The sequence below is a fragment of the Lemur catta genome, chromosome 19 (assembly GCF_020740605.2).
Source record: "Lemur catta isolate mLemCat1 chromosome 19, mLemCat1.pri, whole genome shotgun sequence".
NCBI classification, from domain to species: Eukaryota; Metazoa; Chordata; class Mammalia; order Primates; family Lemuridae; genus Lemur; species Lemur catta.
In genome coordinates this window covers 27,247,631-27,264,093 of record NC_059146.1, presented here as the reverse complement: position 1 = coordinate 27,264,093, position 16,463 = coordinate 27,247,631, and the positions used below count along the sequence as shown (strand labels likewise).

The following is a 16,463-nucleotide window of genomic DNA, read 5'->3' as shown; positions in this document are numbered from 1 at the left end:
TGGAGTCGGGGCACTTACGCTGCCGCAGCGTAAGCGTGTTATGCTTTTCGTGATAATTCGAGCCATTTGTGGGTCTTGAAGGTCCTTTCCAACGTGTGCGCTTACGTTTGCAGCTCGCAACAACCTGGTCATCGGCTAAGCGGAAAAGAACTCTCGTCGGATAGCAAAGGTTTGGAGGGGCGAGGGCGGCGGTTTTCATTCCCGCTGGCGGCGCCTTCTGGCGTTTGGAATTGGCCTCGCGCCCCGCGTCCCAGGGGGCTTGGGACTTAGTCGGGTCGTCTCTCCTGGTTTGAGGGTTTCCAGGACTCTGAGCTTCCTTAATCCGCCTCCCACCGCCCCAAGACTCTGAGCTTCCTTAATCCGCCTCCCACCACCCCAACGCGTGCGGCCATTTTCTCGCAGTATAACGTTGGAATCTCCCCATACTGCCCGTTGCTGTTTTTTTAAATGGGCATTTTTAGGACCATGCTGATAGAATTTGTCCTTAGTAGCGCAAGGTGACACATGACAAGGTCCACACACGTTTGTGTAGTTCCACAAGATCAGACTTTCATTGATGCTTGTTTAACCATAAAAGCCACAAGTTCCTAAGGAGGAAATTCTTAGTACTATCCATTCACTTGGTAGTGCTAACAGGATAAAAAAACCAAAAAAACCCAAACTTTGTAAAATAATTTTTAAAAGTTTGTTCTGAGCTAATGCGTGTGTGACCACATCCGGGGGGGGGCCACGTCCAAGAAGCCTTGAGTAAGGGGTCCCAAGGCGGTCGAATTAGATTTTGGTTTTATACATTTTAGGAGACAGGAATAGCAAGTAAAATCATAAATCAGTACGTGCAAGGTATACATTGGTTTGTCCCAAAAAGGCTGAGCCGCACATCCGGAAGGAGGGTTTTACAGGTGGATTGAGAGTTTTCTTTGATTTGTAATTGGTTGAAGAAATAAAGCTTTATTTAAAGGTTTGGAATGTTTCCAGTTAAGATGAGGAAGTCTGTTTATCAGAGGCAAGCTGCAATGTACAGACTTAAGTGATCTGTTAAGCAAATTGCTGACATGCATGTGTAATTTAACCTTTGTCCTGTTAATAGTTAATAATTTAGTATCTTATTGTCACAAAGAGTGTGTTTTGTCAGTCTTATGATCTCTGTTTTAACTTTAATGCTGGTCATTTGTTGATTCTGTCAATGGAAAAGAGACCAAACTCTGTAAAATAATTTAAAGAGGTTTATCCTGAGCCAAATTTAAGGACCATGGCCCAGAGCCACACCCAAGAAGCCTTGAGCAAGTGGGCTCGCTGTGGTTGGGTTACAGTTTGGTTTTATACCTTTCAGAGAGACAGGAATTACAGGTAAAGCGATAAATCAGTGCATGGAAGGCATACATTGGTTTGGCCCAACAAGGTGGGACATCTCAAAGCGGGAGCTTACAGGTTGCAGATGGGTTTAAAGACTCTTTGACTTGTAATCAATTAAAGAAATGAAGCTTTATCTAAAGATTTGGAACGTTTTAAGTTAAGATAAGGAAGTCTGTTAATCTGGGACAATCTACTGGCCATATATTAGTATTTGTTGTATAAATTGAGGACCTGCAGGTTTATCTTGTATAGCTTTAGGCCTGTTAATGAGTTACAAAGGATATCTCCAAGAAGGGAGGCGGGCACGATGAGGCATGTCTGACCTCCCTTCTCATGGCTGGCTTCACGAAGTAACTTCTTAGCTACTGAAAGCAAAGCTCTATGTGAGTGGTACTTGGTTTTTTTTCTTTTACCTCAACCGAGAATGTGTAGGATGTGTCCTTGGACATGGGTATTGATAATAATAAAGCCTTAATTGCTAACTTCATTCCAAGGACTTTATACAAATAAGTACATTTATGCCATGCTGTGGCTCTGTACTGCTTTCTGACATTTTAAAGCTGAGAGTGAGACTCGGGTTGCACAAGTTATTGGCCCATAGTCAACAAACTAGTAAGAGGTGGAACTAAGGTTGGAACCTGGGCTGTATGATCCTGAGCCTGAACTGATAATCTCTTGGGTATATTCTTACTGAGGCATAGCAAGTAGCTGGAATGAGGTGGGCAAAGTAAGATAGGACTTGATTGAAGGGACCTTGACAACAAGGCTAATGGGCTTGGGACAACTTCTCTAGGAGTTGTAAAAAATTTTGTCAACTATTTTGTTTGACTTATTACAAGTATTTCACATTGTTATAAATGTCGTTGTGGAGCATTCACAAATTAGAGAAATATGACTGGAAAAAGTTTTTTGACTACCCATGACTTCAGGATGTAAAGATAGTAACTGTTAAGCTTTAAATGCATTTCTTTTTAGTGTTTCTTTGTGCATATTTGTATATTTATTTATGAACATTTTATCAAAGTTTTTATCACTTTTTCAAATGTGTTCCCCTTAACTGTTTATAGAAATTTTCAAACACTGCCAAGAAAGAACAAACTAGTGAATTGCCATAATGTTCATTCTTATTATTCTTACTGTTATTTATTATTCCTGTTTCCTGATATTTTAAAACACCATCTAATTTTTATATAATTTGAAACCTATAGAAAAGTTGCAAAAATAGTATCAGAAATTCTCATACTTTTTACAAAAATTTGCCAGTTTTTTACATTTTGCCTGCTTGCTTTGTTGATGGCTATCGTCAAATAACATCAGGAACATCCCTCGAATGGGACACAGCTTATTGTAGCTTTCTGCAGCAAGGAAGCCCACATCCCAGGGTAATCACAGGGTAGCTTGGTAAGAGACATTTAGGAAGGGCTGGCTAGAGCGTTTCACATAACATGCTAGGTAATATTAGATATTATACTAAAAAAATTTATTAAATATTAGATATCTGTTAAAAGACTACAAACAGTGTTATTTATTATATAGTACTAGATAACATTAATAACATCATGGTATCTAACATGCAGTTAAATTTATTCTGTTTTTCATTTAATGTCCTTATAACTGCCTCCAACCCCCAGCCCCATTCAAAGTCCAATTTTGTGAATTGCCTTTAGGTGTCATATTTCCATAGTCTTCTTTAATTTGGAATGATCCACAGCCTTTGCATTTTTGTGCTTGATACAATACTTTTGAAAAGTATGGGCAAATTTTTCTTGGAGAAACACAGTCATTTGGGGTTTGTCTGATATATTTCACATTTAGGTTCAGATTGTATATTTTTGGTGGGGATACTACAAAAGTGGTGAGGTGTTCTTTGCATTGCAACATAACAGGACAAATGACGTTGATGTGTCCCTTCATTGGTGATCTCAACTTTGTTCACTTGGTCACAATGTTGTCTTTCAGATTTGTCCACTATAAAGTTACTTTTTTTTTTCTTTAAATAAAGTTTCTTATGGAGAGATACATTATTAACATTCTGCTGTAAAGACAAGCATCCACTTCTCCCCGATTTATTCATTCACTTGTTCAGCTGTAAATATTCTGCCAATATGGACTCAGAATTGAGTATTATTAAGTGAAATGAAATGTAGATTAACAATTATTTTTCCAACTTTAGTGAGGTCTGTTTTGCATATCATAGCATTCACCCACTTGAGGGGTCCAATTCAGTGATCTTTAGGAACTTGCAGAATGGGGTAATCATCCCTGTAATTTAGTTTAGATCATTTTTATCCTCCCACGAGGAGTTGGACTCCTTGTGCCCACTTAGGGTCAAACCTTACTCTCACTGCAAATTTGGAGCAACCACTAACCTACTTTCTCTCTATATAAAACACGGCATTTCTTGTAAATGGAATCACACAATCTGTGGTTTTCTGTGAGTGGCTTCTTTCACTTAGCATAATGTTTTCACGGTTCATGTTGTAGCAGGAGTCAGTACTTCATTTAATTTCCGAAAACATTCCATTGCATGGATATGCCACAATTTGTCTGGACATTTTGGTTGTTTGCAGTTTTGTGTTGTTATAAATAATGCTGCTGTGAACATTCATGTGCTAATTCACAATATCCATGGCCACCTTTTCATGTCTCTTTTTCTACCTTCTGTGGCACTTTGCAGGCATGATTCTGCCTTCCTGTTAACTGCATAACTCAGGGCTCTTCAAATATCCAGAAGTAGTAGAAAAATGGCCACATTCAAGGTGAGTAAGCCTTGCCTCTCTTGCTGTTAAAATTCAGTCTCACTACTCAGACTGTCATGTGTTTTCCCCTGTTTTGGGAAGACTCGAGGAGAACAACAGGCATTTGAGGACCTGTTGTGTGTCAACTGCTTTCTTTGTCATTCTTTCATTCATTTATTGCTTGCTAGCTGATCTGGCAGATGAGATATTACACGCTCCTTAGTGGATTCCAACTTCCATGGCCACTGTCCTCCTTTGTCTCTTTGTGTTGATTTTGCATTTTTTAAATGTTTATTTTATATAGTAGAAAAATTACTAGAAATGAACAATTCTCCCATTTCATTAGCTCCCTGCTCACAAATCAGCCATTTTTATCTTCTTGCACTCTTCCTCATGTATGTTCATTACTATATTTGTATTGACGATATATGTCTAATCTTAAATTGTATTTTTATATATTACTATATGTGTTCCATTTTTATGATTGCATCATATTCCCATTGAATTAATATATGCTTATAACTACCTCACAAATATAGACATTTAGGTGGTTTAGGAGTCTTGCTATTTTAAGAAACACCACAGTGACAGTTATATATAATATAACCTTTTCCCCTGAAATTAATTTCGAAAACAGTATGGGGTACATTTGCCATGTACCACACTGGCTATTTTGTAGATAGAATATTGCAACAGGCCGGGCGCGGTGGCTCACGCCTGTAATCCTAGCACTCTGGGAGGCCGAGGCGGGTGGATCACTCAAGGTCAGGAGTTCGAGACCAGCAAGAGCGAGACCCCGTCTCTACTAAAAATAGAAAGAAATTATCTGGCCAACTAAAATATATATATAGAAAAAATTAGCCGGGCATGGTGGCGCATGCCTGTAGTCCCAGCTACTCGGGAGGCTGAAGCAGGAGGATGGCTTGAGCCCAGGAGTTTGAGGTTGCTGTGAGCTAGGCTGATGCCACGGCACTCACTCTAGCCTGGGCAACAAAGCGAGACTCTGTCTCAAAAAAAAAAAAAAAGAATATTGCAACAGGCACAGCACAACTGGTTGTAACTGTTACTTCTTGCAAATATTGTTGAAGTTTTCCTATAGGAAGAGCTAGATTTTGTGTTCTCCATGCCTCAGTTATACCTTGTATGTATTGTATTTACTGGTCTCTTCTTATTCCTTTATGTAGTGAGCAGTGTGACCAAAGTAGTAGGGAGCCTTCTTTTAAAATGTCCAGTGGTACTGGAAGATTTGCCAGTCACTGTGTTCTGTTCCTCCCTTACAGAGCAGCAGAATGAGGAGATTCTTTGTCTCTTCTTCTTCTTAAGTATGGAAGAAGCAATGTCTGCCATGATCAGAAACAGGTTTCTTACCATTTTTTCATGAAAATTTACTCCTCTGTGTGGTGCCAGTATTTCATAGGGGACATAAACCCAGAGCCAATTACACCTCCTGGTGGATTCCTAGTGGGTCTGGGGTACCTCTTATGCTGCTGGCTCAGTGGGACATTCCATTCCCAGGATGATACCTAGGGCCACTCCCAGCACACATAATGTTCAAGATCTCACAGTCTGCCAGCTTTCCAGGCATGACATTGTCCGTCCTATATTTCGGTCACCTCTAGGCCACCCTCAGGGAAAGATGTAACTCGGTGACATGTCCCCCATTTACTTATTTGCCATTCGGTGACCCATTCGTGGGCATGGGGACATTGGGTTTTACCAGCCACATCTCATTCATGGCGTGGTTGTGCACGCTCAGTTCCCCCCATATGTGGTTCATGAAGCCCTTACACAGGGGACTGGCACTAGTCCAGTCAAAGGAGTGTGATTTACCAAAATACCAGCCCACTGTGGCTTTCTTAGCTGAGGTTGTGAAATTGTGCCACCTTAAACCGGTTAGCACAGGGCACCTCCAGCTCTCTCCCATGTGGCCCGTGTTAGATCCTCGCTCGGTAAACCAGGGCTTGGGTTTCTGTTGGCGTACACTGTGGTGTTGGGGGTGCTGGTATGGTTTACCACGTGTCAGGATGAGAGGGTCACCGTGGCCTGTGACAGAACAAGGTTCTGGATAGCAGATCAAACACTCTGTCAGGTTACTTGCAGTGGCCATAGCTCAGGAGAACCTAACAAAGGTGTTATGCTTCTAGGCCGATGCTGCCTCATCCTTGTGGGAACAGCAGATTGACAGCTGTTGGGTACAGGTTGGGCTATGGTGGTGTAGTGACGCAGTCTCTCTGTCCCCATCCTGAGGCTACTACCGCTGCCAGCATCTATTTGCCTAGTTAACTTGGCCCAGACCTTTCTGCCTCAGTTGTCTAGTAAGGAAAGGAGGTCATGTCCTATATAAAAAGACATATCTGATGTCGTCACTTGAGTGGAAGGGCCAGGTGTCCCTAGCACCATTAAAAGGCCTCTAGCACCCTAGTGTTCCATGGTCCCAAGCCCATGGAAGTTAGGGGGGCTGCCGAGGGGAATCGTCACCTCTAGATTAGAATCAGGGGAACCTGTCTGGGGTACTTTGGCAGCCTGAACCACAAACCACCACCAGGATGTGCACTGTAAAGGGAAAAAGCAAAAAGAATGTTCGGGAACACTGAGGTTGGGATTTCACAGGCACAGTGTAATCGGGCGGCTGCCCAGTTTGCCTCACTCCAGCCAAGCTCAGTAGTTCCCAACATGCTGCAGTGACCCATTTCCTTTGTACCGGAGTGCAGTGTGTAGTGTCAGACAGGGGACTGGTTGATGTCCTTTCTTCAGTGGTCTTGTGAGTTGGCTGTTCTGTTGGCCTGCAGGTGACAGGGTGCATGGCAGGTCCATGACATGCCTTGAAAGTGTGCCCGTTGTCATGTGACTTGGGCAGTGAAGGATGTTCCTTGGTCAGAGTGAAGTCCCGTGGGGTCTTCAAAAACACAATATAAGTTCTTTTCAAGGATGGCCATGCTAGTTCCAGCTTCCATGTGGGTGACCTGTATTTGTCTCTTCCAGGCAGCAGACTGTTGCCATAGCCTTTGTCCCCACACAGGGAATTTTTTAATAGTCTGGTCACTCCATTGCCATTCTGCTAACCAGAGACTAGGCTGTTGGCAACAGCCCATGGTCGATGAATATGTAGTAAGATAAGGTAGAAGCATTCAGCGTTCGTAGTGCGTGGCTGGTCCCTGGGCCCTGAAGGTCTTTCTGCCCAGCTAAACTGGGCTGTTACATTTGGACCTGATCGGTGTAACATTTTTATCTGTATCAAGTAAGTCCTGAATTAACAAAATGATGTCCTGTTCTCCACTTAGTAGGCAATAGTACTTTTGTTGAAGACCTCACCAGGGCTTGGGGAGGTTGGGAGGTAGACAGGAGTGGATATACCCCGCTGTTACAGCTCGGTTCTTACACGTGAGGGGCGCACACCCCCGCAGGTGGTGGTGATGTTCTGTGCCACACTCAGCAGTGGGAACCGTGGTCACCAGCACCCAAAATAGCCCAAAGGATCCCACTCCCAAGCAGATAAGCAGCAAGGACCGCCCTGTCTGCCCCAAACTTTGATGTTATCAGTTTAGTTTTCCCCCTACAGGGGCCTGGAAGCATTTTTAGGAACCCAGGAAAAGTCTGAATTCTCCTGTCTCTTTGCCCTCTTACCTTGACAGGAGTGGTAAGGACCAAGTGACCTTGGCCCCATCCCTAATTATCCTGCTACATTTGAGACAGGAAACCCTTATGTCCTCCCTTATCAGCTATCTGAGATAGCCGCTATAACATGTCCTCTTCTGTTTTTTGCTCGTATCTGTCCTTTAAATAGTGAGTCTCCCTTTCTCCAGAGGCCCACATCACCTGGGTTGGCTCCCTCCCTCTCAGATGCCTCAGGGACCCTCTGACTACCCACTTCACCCGCTTCCTGAGCTCTCCGGCTCCAGGAATGAGTGATTACCTAAGGGCCCAGCCGTCAGAGATCCCGTGCCGTGCTCCCCTGTTTCCTTATTCTCTTCTCTCTTAGTCCGTGCAGCCAGCTTGCTCACGTCTGCAGAGGGGTGACCTATGTCCCACTTATCGCCCTTTCTCCCCCATAAATCATCCAGCGGCATGTCCATACCCTGCGCCCCCCGGCTGCCATCTCCACCCTGGGCCTAGTACTGGGGGATATCATTGCTGCACTCGTTCCGTGGAGCAGGTTCACTGGTTACCAGTTTGTGCGAGCCTGGCGGGACAGAGCACACTCACACGACAGACTACAGGGAGCAGGGTTGTTACTTACAGATAGGCAGCAAGGGAGAAAAGAATCTAGGATCCACTGTGGGCCAGGCCCTCAAGGCTCAGGAAAGCTACCTAGGACAGATGGAGTCTAGACTGTGCGTGTCCCCCTGGCACTGCAGCTGCGGCACCCACGGGGCAGCCTGCCCTTGGTTATATACGTCAGGGGCTACATGACTTGCTGGGCAGTTTCTCCCTAACTCAGGCTATTATGTTCCCTAGGAGGGACAGGAACAAGGCTCAGTCTGCTTCAGACAATCCCTCTCTATCTCAGGATATTGAATTCCTGGCACATTCTATGGTTATTCTTAATGACCATGAGCAAGAAAGGGGAGAATTTGTCCAAAGCCATCCTGAAAATTACCCCCCAGTTACCTTAAGCTTGTTATTGTGGCTGGCAAATACTAAAGAAAAGTGGTAACATCCAGGGCTCAGATATGAGGGGGACATTGGACGTCATCAAACAAGGTTGGGACTGAATTGCTAACCGTTGCTGGGGCATTTGGCAAGATTCACTGAGATCTGATTATATGTAGCCTAGGATACAGCATTTTAGAGTCCGATAGGGTTGCTTACAAGTAGATTCAACGATTGCACAAAGTAAAAGTCCAAGACTTCTCTTTCGTTGTTGCACTTCTGGGGGAGCTCAGGAAAATCAGTGTGTGTCATTCTCAGGATAGAGACAGAATGAGCGGGAAACCTGTAAGTTGACCTACATCTCTCAACATCCAGAACAACTTCCCACCTGTCCTCTCTGCCTGGTCAGTGCCACCCCTTTGTCAGTAATCATTGATTGTAAGATTGACGTTACATATGTTGGATGTTGTAGGAGGCAGTGACGTTCAAGGACGTGGCTGTGGTCTTCACGGAGGAGGAGCTGGGGCTGCTGGACTCTGCCCAGAGGGAGCTGTACCGAGATGTGATGGTGGAGAACTTCAGGAACCTGCTGTCAGTGGGTGAGGACAGCCACCCTTTGTAATAGAATATCAGGTCCCAGGAATGACTGTGTATCCTAAGGTGTTTAAGTTTGAGTTGCAGTGAGAACCTAAATTTCCAGTCAATTTTACCTAGATTTTACCTAGAATGTGTTGGGATTAAGGATGTGACTTTGCATGTTCACAGGGCATCGACCATTTCACTGAGATCCATTCTACTTCCTAAGGGAGGAAAAGTTTTAGGTAATGGAGACAGCAACACCTCCGGTCCTCTCCCTCTTGCTCTTGTCATTTCCAGTCACATTGTCCTCCCTGCTATTTCTCATTCTTGCCAAAAACACTGTATTTCCTGTCGCTGGTAACCAGTAACCACAAACTTAGCCTATTAAACAACAAACATTTATTATCTTTCTGTTCATTAGGCCTGAAATCTGACGCAGCTCACTGGGCAAAAGTCAAGGTGTCTGCAGGACTTCATTTTTTTCTGGATACTCTTGGGGAGAAACCTTCACTTTGGTTTACCCTTGTCTAGGGACTGTGTACTTGTTTGGCTCTCGTTTCCCTTCCTGCATCTTCAAAGGCAGCAACTTTGCATCTCTGACCATCCTCCCATCATCACGCTCCCTCTGCCACTCTTCTTATGTTGTCATCTTCCACCTTTCAGGTCCCTTGTGATCGTGTTGGTCCCTCCTGGGTAACCCAGGATGAGCTTTCTATTTTCTGGGTAGCTGACAAGTGACCTCAATTGCATCTGCGACCTTAAATCCCCTTCCTGTGTGTCCTGGGGATTGGGTGTGGATGTCTTTCAGAAGCCATCATTCTGTCTACCACAGAAGCTTCTGCCTCAGAGCCCTTACTCGCTCTCCTTTCTGATTGGAATAATCTCTCCCCTCAAAACCTTCTAGTCCCCCTTTTAGTTTATTCAAGTCTCTGCTCAGTTTTAGTATCATAAAAGAGGCTGTCTCCTACCACCCTGTTTAAAATACCATCCTATCTTTACTCTTTGCGGCCTGCATGTATTGTTTCTCATGTATTTTTGTTTACTGATCACCTCCTTCATTGTCTTGTCATCCCCAGAAAGGATAGTTTATCTATTTTTTTATGGCTATACATATATCTTTAATGCCAAAAATAGTCCTGGCACATGGCAGATATCTGTAAATATTTGTTAACCTGACAAATGAGTTAATTGATCGTGGGACTTCACTGTCTACAGGAGTCATAGAGATGGCTAGTAAATGGTACACAAACCGGAGTGAATGAAATAGGTGTCCCTTGATAACCATGGGGATTTGGTTCCAGGATGCACCACAGATACCAAAATGCAAGGATGCTCAAGTCCGTTATATATACGGGAAGTATTTAGCACATACGCTATGCACATCCTCCTATGTACTTCAGATCATTTCTAGATTATTTATGATACCAAATGTAATGCCTCCACATCGTTCATTGACATGGATGTAATGTAGTACTCCCAGTGCAGCTAATTCAAGTTTTTGCTTTTTGGAACTTTTTGGAATATTTTTCCCCTGAATATATTTGATCTGTTGTTGGTCAAAACCACGGATGCCGAACCCACAGATACAGAGGGCCAATGTATACTGCAGAATATTTTTTTTTTTTTTTTTGTCTTTAGATGGCTGCCTGTCCAATTTCAACTTTCTTAGGTTCCTTTAGCATGATTGTGTTTTATGTGTGTGCTGTTGACCCACATCCCATGGAAACTTCTAAGCATTCTTTTGATGACCACACTGAGTAACATGCCTTCCCTGTGCCTAACCCTGGAGCTTTCTGTAGGGAGCATATTCGTTTCTGGGAAGAAATCCTTGTTGAGTGAAGATTCTGATGTCTACTTCTCAGACAGCTCCCCTACACATGGGGGAGAAAAATCTCAATTTCTTGAGGTTTTAATCAATAGCCAGCTTCCAGCTACATTTCTTTTGAAAGATTTACCCATCTGCAGCTCATCTGCCTTTTTCAAAAGCTATTAATACATGCACATCACTGTCCCCAGGTTTCTCCTACCTTTTCCTGGAGGGAGAATGAGGATGAGGGTGACACAAGACACACAGCTCAACATTGCCTTTATTTCTGGTCATCTTTCTTCAAAAATGTGCATATTTCTGCATCTTTATGTTATACAAATGTAATTGTTAAAAATATTAAAGAATATAGGTTTAACACAATTTTGCTTTAATTTTTATGGAGATTTAGTGCTATATTTTAAACTGGTGAACCAGAATTAGGAAACTGACCTCTTAAAATGTACATATCCTGAAAGAGACTCTCTCTTCTCCTGAATAACCTCTTATTTGTAAGTGATAATATAAATTAAATATATCCTTGTACCGATGTGCACGAACAGGTATACAGTTACCTCTTAATTTTTTTGAGATTCAATCTTTGGAAGGTATCTTTCAATCGGAAAAATTTACTTAATTCAGGACTTGGTGATATCCTGACCAAAGTTTTGACTGTTTTATGAGTGTGAGCCATGGAAAACAACACATCTTTCATTACAACCCAGACAAACATTTTTCATGTGTACAAATGTATATGGGTGACTTTAATAGGCATTTCATGTAATGGCACCTTTACTGCTTGTCATAATGCTGTGATAATTTCTATTCTAGTTCTTTTTTCTAAATGCTTATTACAGGTTTTGACTTTATTTCACAGCTCACTAATGGTATATCGTCTACAATTTGAAAACAGTTATAAAGAACTATGTATCTGTAGGCTTTCTTTCCGTTCCAGATGATTCTTGACATCTTTGATATTCTCATCAGGACCATCCCCCTTTGTGTAACCCCGTGAGGTATGGCCTTCCAGATTCCCATCAAAACCGTAACTGTCTGTCCCTTTCCCATTTTAGATCACCAACTTATTGTCCATATCCACACAGAGAAATAAGTATTTTTGTACATGTTATGTAAAATTATTATGTATGAATACTTTGAATATGTAGATATAAACATTCCTAGGTGTTTAATGTTAAGCATTGTGAAGAGTTTACCCAACTACAACATTTACAGGGACAGTTTACAGAAGATTGCCTGCACTTTACACCATCTGCAAATTCAGGGGTTTTTCGAAACCACCTTCACATTCAATAATTTGCTAGAAAGACTCTCAGAACTCACTGAATGTTTTTATACCCCCAGTAACAGATTTTTATAGGAAAAAGATGCATGTTACAGTTAGCCAGGAGAAAAATCAAGTAAGACAGAGTCCAGGAAAGTACCAGATGAGGACTTTGTATTTTATGTTTTCTATTTTACTCTTCCCATAGAGTTAGGATATGTTACATTCCCAGGGTTAAGATTAACTTAAACATAACAATACTGCCAATCAGGAAAGCTCACCTGGGCCCTGGTATCCAGAGCAATTATTGGGGCTCCATTATATGGCCATTATTAGTTGAGGCCCATGTGGTAAATCAGGCTCCTTTAGGTCACATGATTATACCTCTCCTCCAACCAAGGAGTGGCCAGCCATAACCCTAAGTCATATTTTTTCACTGTCCAGAGTTTGTACCCAAGCAAACAGTCTTCTCAGGCATGACACTTTAAGATCCTAGAGATTATCTCTTAGATGTTGAAGACAAAGGTCACACTGCTTTCTTAGTTAATTTCTTTATATGGATATACAATATACATGCAAATGTAGAAAGTATTGATTATGTTATTACTTTGCCTTAAAGTTCCCTTTGATATTTTGTATGTATACTTCATTAGTTTTGCAATTTTTCATGTAAGATTTTAGACTGACTGGGAAATTCACTAGAAATAGTAATAGGTTAAATGTATATATCATATTAATTTTTCTATTCAGTCTTTTATATCTCAAGGATTTTACATGAGACCTGTCATGGTTCTAAATTGGTCTCATGCAAACCACAGACCATGGTGCACTTGGAAAACACAAAGTGAATGTTCCCTCTATCCATTAAAGTTGAATGCTATGTTCTAAGTGTGAAATGTTGATAACACTGAACAAAGGTTTCATTTGTTCACATGGCTTAATTCTGTGTTCTGATAGGAGGCAAGATCCAAACTGAGATGGAGACTGTTCTAGAAGCAGGACCACATGAAGAGTTGTCCTGCCAGCAAATATGGGAACAAATTGCAGGTGACTTAACCAGGTCTCAAGACTCCATGATAAACAACTCTCAGTTCTCCAAACAAGGTGATTTCCCCTGTGAGGTTAAGCCAGGACTGTCTATAATTGACATAAAACAGAAACCTTTTCAGTGTAGTGAGTGTAAACAGTCTTTTAATGATGTCTCCATCTTTGAGCTTCATAAACAATTAAACTCAAAAGAGAAGTCTCATATGCGCGATGGGTGTGGAAAAAGCTTCTGTTATAGCTCAGGTCTTCGTACTCATCAGAGAGTCCACAGGGGAGAGAAACACTATAAGTGTGATGTGTGTGGTGAGGAATTCAGTCAGAGCTCACATCTGCAAACTCATCAGAGAGTCCACACTGGAGAGAAACCATTCAAATGTGAGCAGTGTGGGAAAGGCTTCAGTCGTAGATCATCACTTAATGTTCATTGCAAATTACACACTGGAGAGAAACCTTATAATTGTAAGGAATGTGAAAGGGCCTTTGTTTACAGTTCACAGCTTCAGGAACATCAGAGAATCCATACTGGGGAGAAACCATTCCAATGTGATATATGTGGTAAGAACTTCCGCATTAGGTCAAGACTTACTAGTCATTCCATGGTTCACAGAAAGAAACCATTCAGATGTGATACATGTGGTAAGAGCTTTCATGAGAGATCAGCACTTACTAGCCATTGCATGGTCCACATAGGAGAGAAACCATATAAATGTGAGCAGTGTGGAAAAGGTTTCATTTGTAGGCAAGCTTTTTATAAGCATCATATGGTCCACACAGGAGAGAAACCATATAGTTGTAAAGAATGTGGGAAGACCTTCAGATGGTACTCATGTTTTCTGATCCATCAACGAGTCCACAGTGGAGAAAAACCATTCAAATGTGAAGAGTGTGGGAAGGGATTTTATACAAATTCACATCGGTACGCCCATCAGAGAACCCACAATGGAGAACAGCCGTACAAATGTGTGGAGTGTGGGAATGGCTACAACAGGAGCTTGGATCTTCAGTTTCACCAGAGGGTTCATACAGGGGAGAGACCCTACAAGTGTAAGGAATGTGGGAAGAGCTTTGGCTGGGCCTCATATCTTTTGAAACATCAGAGACTTCACAGTGGGGAAAAACCATTCAAATGTGAAGAGTGTGGGAAGAAATTTACTCAGAGTTCACAACTTCTTTCTCATCAGACAGTGCACACTGGAGAAAAGCTATACAATTGTGAGGAGTGTGGGAAGGGCTACAACAGTAAGTTTAATCTTGACATGCACCAGAGGGTCCACATGAGGGAGAGACCCTATAAATGTAAGCAGTGTGGCGAGAGCTTTTGCTGGGCATCAAGTATTTTAAGACATAAGAGACTACACTGTAGAGGAAAACCATTCAAGTGTGAGGATTGTGGGAAGAGCTTTGTACACAGTTCCTGCCCTAAAGACCAAGAAACAGACCACAGTGTAGAAAAACTGTACAAATGTGCAGACTGTAGAAGGCGCTACCAGAGGCGTTTGAATCTTGATATGCTTTTATCGTTATTTTTAAATGATATATAATTATTGTACATACTTGATGGATAAAAATGTAATATCAAAGTACTGTATATACATGCATAATGTATCATGATCACTTCAGTGTAATTAGCATATCCATTCCCTCAAATATTTATTTTTTTGTGTCAGGAAATGTCATAATTTGCTCCTCTAGCTATTTGAAAATAAACACTAAATTGTTAACTGTAGTCACCCTGTAGTGCTGTAGAATACTTTTTGAGGCTCAGGAATTTCAGGGAAAAAGAAAGAAAACTTATTCCTCCTATGTAGCTATCTATGCTTTTGTATTGGCTAACCAACCTTTGACTGTTTCCCCTCCGCCTATCTTTTTCCACCTCTAGAACCACCATTCTACTCTCTACTTCTACAAGATCAACTTTTTAAACTTGCACATATGAGTGAGAACATTCCATATTTATCTTTCTGTGTTTGGCTTATAAGTCACTTCACATAATGTCTTCCAAAGCTCATCTGTGCTGCCACAAATGACAATTTTTTCCCTTTTTATGGCTAAATAGTATTTTACTTTGTGTGTATGCCACATTTTCTTTATTCATTCAACACTTAGGTTGATTTTGTATTGTGGCTATTGCGGTATCTGTTCAACATACTGATTTCTTTTCCTTTGGATATATACCAAGTAGTGGGATTGCTAGATCACTTGAATCTTGGTATGCATCAGAGTGTCCACATGGAAGAGAAACCGTGGAGGTATGGGAAGGGTTGTATGTGTTTTATTCAGGCCTCAAGTCTTCAACTTCATCAGAGTGTCCACTTGGAGAGAAACCTTAGTAATGTGATATGTGTCGTAAAGTCTTTACTCAGTCTTCACGAGTACAGTCATCTGAGAGTTCACAAAAGGAGAGAAACACTCAAAATATGAAGCATGTGGTAAACACTTCAGTTTGTCTTATAATTTATCACAGAATCCATATATCACAGATTATACCTTGTCCATCCAGTCTCATAGAAGGGGAAAAACACTTATTTAAGTTAAAGTCAGTAGTTCTTCCATAGCTTAGCGTACTCCAGTGGTCCCAGGACCACTGTAGCAGAGAACCCTTAAAAGTGGTGCAATAGGGCTTCATTCAGAAGTTTGACAATTATAGTTATCATTTCAGTAGACAGGCCTTAGCTTTTTCAGGCATTTACAAAACTCTAATGATGGACATGCCAAAATTGATGTCTGTTAGAACGTAATCTACATGTATTTTTCTGCTGCATCTTCACAACCTTAACACTGGTTAGTACTTTGTATGTGTGTTCAGTATGTGTTAAATGAATCAAAGGAAAAAACTTAATATTTTAAAATTGTATCCAAAGGGGAAACCTGCAGAAAACAATTCAAGGAAACATGAGTTGAAATGCAGAGTACACTCAGTACTGAAATCCACGGTATTTTGAATTATTGCACTTGGCTCTGGGATTCCCCCACCATCTGTTCTGAAGTTAGATTCTTATTTTTTGCGGTTCTGTCTATTGTTCCTTTGGTTGTATGCAGTATAAATTCAACTATCTTTTGTAATGTTTCT

The 16,463-nt window shown here is 41.6% G+C and overlaps 1 protein-coding gene across 3 annotated transcripts; it reads left to right on the top strand.

Annotated features, from left to right (window-relative positions):
* LOC123624005 (zinc finger protein 221-like) lies at window positions 1-15,119 on the top strand. Of its 3 annotated transcripts, none has more exons than XM_045531518.1 (4): window positions 1-169; window positions 4,031-4,112; window positions 9,154-9,280; window positions 13,304-15,119. In XM_045531518.1, exons 2-4 carry the CDS (start codon window positions 4,098-4,100, stop codon window positions 14,932-14,934), a joined length of 1,773 nt encoding a protein of 590 aa, XP_045387474.1. In that variant the 5' UTR covers window positions 1-169; window positions 4,031-4,097; the 3' UTR covers window positions 14,935-15,119. The 3 variants fall into 3 exon arrangements, with proteins under 3 accessions (XP_045387474.1, XP_045387476.1, XP_045387475.1); XM_045531520.1 differs by lacking the exon at window positions 4,031-4,112 and adding an exon at window positions 9,447-9,502 and having other exon boundaries at window positions 49-169; XM_045531519.1 differs by lacking the exons at window positions 1-169; window positions 4,031-4,112 and adding an exon at window positions 12,020-12,080 and having other exon boundaries at window positions 9,261-9,280.
* Window positions 15,120-16,463: the final 1,344 nt, after the last annotated feature.

Bases quoted from the DNA above. Each gene is read 5' to 3' on its own strand.
- LOC123624005 (XM_045531518.1), top strand. The intron at 9,281-13,303 runs GTGAGGACAGCC...GTGTTCTGATAG, and splicing joins CAGGAACCTGCTGTCAGTGG to GAGGCAAGATCCAAACTGAG.